This window comes from Bactrocera oleae, chromosome 3 (assembly GCF_042242935.1).
Source record: "Bactrocera oleae isolate idBacOlea1 chromosome 3, idBacOlea1, whole genome shotgun sequence".
In the NCBI taxonomy this organism is placed as follows: domain Eukaryota; kingdom Metazoa; phylum Arthropoda; class Insecta; order Diptera; family Tephritidae; genus Bactrocera; species Bactrocera oleae.
In genome coordinates, this window is record NC_091537.1 from 14,082,212 (window position 1) to 14,090,812 (window position 8,601).

General features: G+C 32.5%; 1 protein-coding gene across 1 annotated transcript in view; it reads right to left on the reverse strand.

The window, feature by feature from the left end:
• The window catches only part of spz4 (Spaetzle domain-containing protein 4), a 28,282-nt gene extending 22,249 nt beyond the window's left edge, over positions 1 to 6,033 (reverse strand). The window contains exons 1-2 of the mRNA XM_070107541.1: positions 5,587 to 6,033; positions 3,343 to 3,613 (exon numbers count right to left, since the gene is read on the reverse strand). Of these exons, the coding sequence (XP_069963642.1) occupies positions 3,343 to 3,393 (51 nt within the window). The 5' untranslated portion in view covers positions 3,394 to 3,613; positions 5,587 to 6,033. The remainder of the gene's footprint in view (positions 1 to 3,342; positions 3,614 to 5,586) is intronic.
• Between the last annotated feature and the right edge of the window lie 2,568 nt (positions 6,034 to 8,601).

The window sequence follows — 8,601 nt, forward strand, 5'->3', positions numbered from 1 at the left end:
AAAATGGATTTATTTTAAGTATACTAAACGGAGAAAACCATGGGTTAAACCGGGACTACCAACCATCAACATCGACTGTAAAAGCAGATCCTTTCGGTAAGAAGGCAATGCTCTCGGTGGTATAAAAAGGGTGTGGTATATCATGAGCTTCTAAAACCTGGTAAAACTGTTAATACTAATCGCTATAGACAACAAGTGATCAATTTGAACAATGCATTGATCGAAAAACGGTCAGAATGGGTCAGAAGACAAAGCAAAGTAATTTTTTGACACGACAATGCAACTGCACACAAAGCGAAATCGGTTCAGGATACAATCAAAGTACTTGGCTGGAGCTTCTACCCCACCCGCCCATATCACCAGACTTGGCACCTTCCGATTACTATTTGTTTTCATCGGCTGAGCAGCACTTCGATTCCTACGCAGAAGTCGAAAATTGGGTGTCTGACTGGTTTGCTTCAAAAGACGAACATTTCTATTGGCATGGTATCCGCGAATTGGTGGCTAAAATGTGTAAAAGGCAATGGACAATACTTTAATTATTTTTTTTTACTTTGCCATTCAAAAAATGAGTATTTTATTTTCACAAAAAAAAAATCTCATTTCATACTGGTACATCTGGTATGTAAGGAGGAATTGACTTCACTTTCTTTTGTGAACTAGTGCATCAGGCATTTTTATAAACTTTGAGAAGATTTTCATCCCTAATTAAATATCAAAAAAACCGAATGCGGTTTTAAGCTTACTAACTCGAACTTTATATTCCACACAATATAATAGGTCTGTATTCATATAAAAATATTTTTCCATGAAATACTTTTACTTGACATGCATTAAAAACCGCCTAAAGTAAATATCACACGGATACCTGTAAGCGAAATACACCAACAATAATTCATTAAATCTTTTCTACACAGTACTTGACCAAAATTTAGGCAACAATTGCTGAATTTCGCAACTGTCATTTCACTTTTCTTAGCCAAACCATAAAAGAGGCGACTAGGAAGTAAAAAATAAAAAACAAATAGAATTTCAAAAATATTGATAATTATCTACGCACAGCTGACTCAATTGGCGACATACAATTTCACTTCCAGACCAATTTACACCGCCTTGCAACAATTGCGACATGCGACGTGCTTGTTCGCTCGCAACACGAAGCAGAAAAGGAAAATTTGACGACTGTCAGCGATTTTTGCATACCAAGGTTTGTTTTTGCTATATTTGTATGACTGTATGTTGCTGTTAAAAAACGTAATAATAAGAGCAAGAGAAATGTGTCAAATCGTTTAACTATTCAAAAAGGCGAGCGCACCGAACATTCCACGCGCGATTTATGCTCTACACCACCATATACAATACATACATACATACATATAGTTACAAAGTAATGTAAATGTGTGTGCGCGTGCGTAACTAAAAAGGTTTACTCTCTTTTGCTCAGCGCTGTGCTACGCGTCTGTCTCCCCCCTTCTCTTACCGCTTACGGTAATATATTGATTGCATTTGTATTTTATTGTTGTTGTTTTTACTTTTTTTTGGTGCGTAAACACTTCACTTTGGTGTTCATATTCGCATTGCCAAAGAAAGTGAAACTTTTTTATATAAACAACAATGGAGAAATACTATACTCATGGACAGAATATGTGCATGTGTGAACGCTAAAAGGAGCGTAAATGTGAAATAAATGGAAAAAAGTGAAAAGAGAAACGAAAAATGAAGTAGAAAAATATGAATACTTCAAAGAAAAAAATATAAATGATATATTGAAAACGATTGCGTAGTCATGCGGCGTAAATGCGGCTTTGCTCTTGCTCTTATTGTTGTTGTTGTCATTTTCCGTATTTTGTAATTTGTATGCACGTGATTCATTGCATGGCTAAAAGTTTTTGAATATTTTACTTTAGTAAAAGACGTTTTTGTGGCAGGCAATGGCTCACATAAATTAATACAGTGCTGTGCAAAATTACGAGATGAGTGACAAATAGCCAAATGTGATGATAATATAATATTTCATATTTTTGAGTTATACCATATTTTTTTTAATAAATATCGATTATTATTACTTTTTAAGTTGGTTTCGGGTGAAGTTAGACTAATCTAGGATTTTCAAAAAATCAAATTTTTTCTCAAAGTACACTTTAGAATCCAAAAAAGATTATTTAAAAAGTATAGCAGTATAAAAAAATTTTACGTGTAGTGATAGTCAGCACGTAAAACTGTAAACACATTTTGCTCGAAAATGAATTTTTCAAATTGGCTGACGAAGTTACTCAAAGAATATAGCAAGTATCCACTAGAAATTTTCATTGCAGTTTCCTATGAGATCATCTAGCAAATAGTTTATAATTTTCTGCTGTTGTGATTACAACTTTTTACGCGTCTCTATAGTCACCGACGCCCATAGATGCCTCTTAGGAAAGGTGATTCCGAAGATTGGCCCGGTAGCCAAGATTTTGTATTAAAATGTCAATATTAATTTTTTTAACATTCAAATATAGGTTTAATGAAGCCTTAAAATCATAAATTCGATTATTTTCTTCTTACGCCCAGAATAAATGTTCAAGACTAGTCCTGTTTTGAGAGCTCTAGGCTCAACTTTAGAGCTTTATAGAATGAGTATTCGAATTCTGTGTATTTTTTATAAATAAAAACTTAGAGCAATTCATTTTTGATATGATTTTTATGTAAAGCTTCCGATAGGTGGCGCTATATTAAAAATGTTCATAATTTTATAGTTTCCTTGGAAAAATAATATTGCTATACTTGTATATCTGAAAACTTTGAAAATTGGTAATGTTAGCTTAAACTTTCCGAAAAATTTTTATTAAATATTAGCTTTAAAATAACTTAAAAAGTCCAAAGCTTTTTGGTCCAAAAAAAATGTTTCAACAAAAATTAAAAATGAGTACTTGGAAAACGGCGCTGGCGGTCGCCAAAATAAACGAATAAAAATTCATTCGAATTTATTTTTCAAATACTTTTATGAAATTTTGGATCAAACATACCTGAAACTCTTTCAAAACTTACCAACAAAAAACTTATACATATATAAAAAAGTCTGCCGCATTATGCACATTCCCACAATACATACACACACAGCCCATTTAATTGTTATCTTTATCTCTTATAAATAATTTACTACGCTCAACAGCTCACAGCAGCCATTCTCTCACACATTCTACCTACAAACACAACAACGAAAGACTTAAGCCACAAACTCGCTTTCAATTAGGCAAGCCACTTTTATTCTGTTACATTCTCATTCTGCCGCGACCAACAAAAGCGGCGTGGGAACTTTTGTATACGTGCGAAATTCGCAAAATATGTTTGTTTACTTACAATTAACGTTTTCGATATTTTAAATCGCTTATCCATATTTATATATTCCATTGTGCCGGCTGATTGCTGTGATTACCGCTGTGCTCCAGCTGTTGACGCTGTTGAGTGGCTGACGTTTAATTATTATTGCTTTATTATTAACACTTTCTTTGTGTAAATGCACCTTTTATCAATTAAGCTATTTCAATCGTTACACGGGTGTTCACTTGCAAGTGATGCTTTGTGTTGTTTTTGTGCTACAGCAAATTATTTATAGATTGCACGTATTTCACTTTAAACGGAAAATAAATATTATTAATGAAATGCTTGTTTAATATTTTTTTAAGAAGAATTATTTATATTATTTTAAGCTATTAACTAATGCTAATTTTTTAGACTTTTTGAGTATTATAGGAAGGTTTTTTAAAAAAAAAAATATTTCTTTGTATGCTTGATTTAAATTTTTTTTAGTATTTAATGTTGTTGAGAATTAAATGGGGTATATTTTTTATTTATTTTTTTTTTATTTGTAACTAAGGGGTTTGTTAGTATTCATACATTCATACTGATTTGTGAAAGCAGTGCTAAAATAAATATTTAAAACAAAAATTATTAAAAAATATGCTTCGAAAAATATTAAAAAAATAAATCTTAGATCTTTATTTGGAACTTTTATATATAATAATTATGACTTCAATAGTTCGTATTTTAAAAATTTAATTAATTAATTTTTTGATGGCAAATCATCAATGTTCTTATTTTGTATAAATTTTAAAATTGTGTATAAAGAAGTAATATACTCATATATTTTTAGTTTTTTAAAATTTGTATGAAGATTTTAGTTTCTAATTTTTCTTTATCAATATATGATATAGAATTTTTGTTTACTTATAAATGCTCTACATATTTTTATGAAATCTCTTTTCATCAATTTACAATATTTTATTTATTTATTTATATATTTTAATTTTTTTTAAATTTTCTAAAATTTATTTGAAAGCTGTTATATATTTCTTAAAAAAAATAATTTCAGATATTTGTTTTAAGAATATTCTCCGATATTTTTTTTAAGAGCTCATTTGCGAGATAATAATTTTTAAAAAATATTTTTTCACAATTTTTCACACATTTTATAAATATTACATAATATCATTATTTGCTCTTTATATTTTTTATTTATCTATTTATTTTTTATTTTATATAAATTTTTTTTTTATAAAAATATTGATCTCAAATTAAAAATTTTGCTTTGAATTTTCATAATTATTTCAGCGCTTTTATTTTTATAACACTTTTGATCAGGCCTCGTTGTTTTAAAAATCTAATAATCAATAATTTGAATCGATATTTATATTATATACGCGTCTTAGTCCCTCAGTTTACAGATATCGTTCTGGAATTTTGTACACATTCTTTTCTCCGCAAGCACCTGCTTATTTGTCAAAATCGACGATATCAAACCACTATAACATATAGATGTCATACAAGCTGATAGATCAAAATTAAGCACTTGTTTGAAAAACTTTTTTATTTAAAAAGATACTTTCACAAAGTTTGACGCATAATATTATCCACGACTGCGCTATGATTTCCGAACAAATTGTTACAATCGGATCGTTATAGCATATAGCTGCCATACAAACTGACCTATCAAAATCAATTCCTTGTATGGAAAACTTTTCCATTTGGCAAGATATATTTTCGAAATTTAGCACAACTTATTGTCCAAAGCAACGCTACAATCTTCGAACATATAGTGCAAATCGGACCACTATAGCATATAGCTGCCATACAAACTGACCTATCAAAATTAAGTAAAGTATTTTTATACCCTTTTATGTTATAAGAAATGCACTTGTGTAGGGTATTACAGCAATGGTGTAGCGAAGTTAACGTTTGTACTTGTTTTTTAATTTATGGTACTTAATTTTTTTTTAGTATGTTTTGGCTAGCTTTTATGTTTCCAGTCTCGCTATTTTAATTTTGCGATATCTGCTATTCTTTTTGCAAACTTAAAATTTTTTTTTTATGTTTAATATTGTTTTTTTTTTTAACTTATTTTTGTTTTTAGTTTAATGCTTTTCATTTTAATTTAATATTTATATACTTTTTTCATCTCTTGCTGACACATATTCTCCTTAGAGCCTATATTTTAATCGTTTTTGGATTTTTGGGTTATTTTTTTATATATTTAACACTATTAACCTTATTTAATGTTTATTTTATAATTTTTTAATTTTCGATTAAACTTCACTCTTACTTTACCGTTTTCTTGAGGCACTTTATGCACTTCGCGCACGTGCAACAACACTTCTACAACAAATTATGAATTTCACCGACTTTGTTACATTTCTAAATGCACACATGGCCTCAGCGCTTTATTGTACATCACTGCACTGCACCACACACATACACACACAGCGATGTATGCATGCGTACACATGCGCAAATATGCCACCTTAATTCCCTTTTATGAGTTTTTAATTTATTTAACGTTGATACTCTTGTTGTTGCCGTTGCTGTTGCTGTTTTATCTTCGGCCGATTTATATTTCATGAAGACTTCCTGCTAGCAGTTCACAGAATAACTAAATGGCAAATGTAGTACGCGACGCTTGGCTAAGTAACCGAAAGCAAAAACAAAAAGGCGAAGAAGAAAATCACGTTCACACGCTTGGCACTCACGTTTACAACTGTGCGCCGTACCAGCGGCGAAAACATCATCAACACCAAATGGCAGGCAGCAGACAGAAGGCAGCAAGCAGCAGCAAACACCAAACGCCACCAAACCAAACAGCGGAGACCATAAGCCATAAAGCAAGTGTGATGGCAGCGCTGAGTCAAAGCAGAAGTGGCTAAAGCGGCAACAGCAGCCAATAAGCCAACATAAAAGCTGCGCAGAGCCAGAGCCAGACTCACGCGCAGTCTCAGGCGCGCGGCTAAGTTGAGTTAAGTGGCAGCAAGAGACAGTTAAGTGAGCGGCAGCGGCTAATGCCAAACAGTTGGCAATCAAAGCGGCAAGTAGGTGGCGGGTGGCAGTCGGCGCGCTGCCTTAGCTGATAGCATTGGTAGCGCGCCACCAAACATGCGCGCTGTGTGGCAGGCGGCGGGCGGTTGTGAAAGAAGCGCGCTTCCTAATGCCTGAGAGAGTGTTTGAGGGTAAGTGAGTGTGCGCGTATGATAAGCGTATATATTTATATATATTACTGTGTGTTTGCATTGATTACTATGTTGCGTGCGTGTGTGTGTGTGTGTTTGTGTATACGCGCGTTTCTGGCGTAGTGTTAGGCGCTCGCGTATAACAGTCACATTTGACGCCGCCGCAAAGAGTGCCGCTAGTGTCTCCTACTACTACTAGTGCTTGGCTTTCGTCGCGCCTCTTCAACATACTATCTTCATCATACAAATGCTCGCCTGCAATTTACGCGCTGAAGAAAAACTTTTTCTTATTTATTTATCGGCGGACAGCAGCGACAGAAATTTGCTGAAAACAAACAAAAACAAAAAGTTAATAAAAGAGACTACTACAACAATAAAGTGCTAGTGAAGAAAGGCAAAAAAGGAGAGAAATGGTAAAAAGAGTAAAAAACAAAAAAACAAAAAATAAAAACAACGATAACAGACGTATTGTTAGCGCCGCTGTAGCTTTCGAGCGTTGAGCGATTTGCCACATTTATGCGCATGGTTTTGTTTAATAGTTGTATTTTTTGTTGTTGTTTGTGTTATTGTATGTTTGTATACTTATGAAATTTTATAGTAATACTACTACGACTTTGTTCATTTACTATCAATATTAATTTTCTGCTTCTACTACTATTTTACTACTATTTTACTACTTCTTCTACTACTTTTTTTTAATAGTAATAGTATTATAAAAAAACGGAATTGACGTTTTCTCGCGCCTACTGCTTATCAATATTATTATAAGCAAGTATCGTTGCTTCAAATATTTTAAATTCTACTACTATTCAACTTCTACTACAAATTATGAAAGTTTCAGTTTTTATAGTTCTCTACGTGTTGTTGTTAGCCGTAAATTACCGGTGCTTAATGCTATTACAAATACTATTCATACTAATGCACTATGATTTCTATTTTTCTACTACTTTTTTGTGTACTACTACTACTACTTTTTCCTTTTAATACCCATACTTATGTTTTTCTTACTATACAGAATGCAACCACTATATAGTGATAATATGTGATTTTTTTTAGCTATATAATTTCTTAGTGGCCCAGCTGTCAAGTATCTGTCAAAATAGAGACGTGTGTTCGACATTTCTGCCCAAAATACTTTGTGAAATTACCAATACAAATATTTACAACGGCAAAGCATTAAATAATCTTGGAAATTGGCTTCCAACACTCGTTCTCTTCAGCTCTCTTGGCATCCAGAAAAAGATATTGTTTAGTAGTTTGTTTGCCAAAAGGCGAAGTTAATATAGCTCGTCAATGGTAGTGAAGGCAAATGATTCGGTCATCTTTGGTTACCCATGTCAAAATTAATGGTATAATTTCCCCTTTATAATACCTCTTATGAGAGTACGTCAAGTCAATGGTCTATGCTAATAAATAATATAACACTCAAGAGTAAAAGAGCAAAACTAGTCCGAATTTATGTTTGTCTAACAGTACCATCAACTACTACTATTTTTAAAGTAGGAATTTCTACTACTATTATGATTACTACCATTAATAATATAGCTAATAAGAAATTCTGTACTTTTATAGTACTATTTAGTACCTCTTTCCTTTTGTCTTACAACTGTAGTAGATAGAGAATACTGCTATATGTATCTACTACTATCATTTCTACTATTTGCCAATTGTTGTTGGCGAACTTTATTCTGGCTTGTTTATTTCTATTGCTATTACTTTTTTTTTACTAATCTCACAAATGCTGCTTATCTACTCGTTTTTTTCTACTACTATTACCATACAGTAGTAGCATTCTACTACTTTAAACCTTAAACTACTACTTCATCTAAGTTTAATTCCGTATGCAAGACTTTACCTTCTTCAAAGAGGTGAAGCTAACAGATAATCGGACAGACGAACAGTTGGTCAAATGGTAGCACTGCCAGCAAGCCATACTCTCAACCATTTAATGAGCTAGCCACTATACCAAAATTCGTACATATACACCAATGCTCGTGTGCCTGCATCGGGCTTAGCATGCCTCCACAGCAACATAGCTGACGCGCACAGCTGATTAGATGCTCAACTACTAAGAGCTCGGACATTTTATACTCCGAACATCGCTGTGTGCCTCCAAAATGTT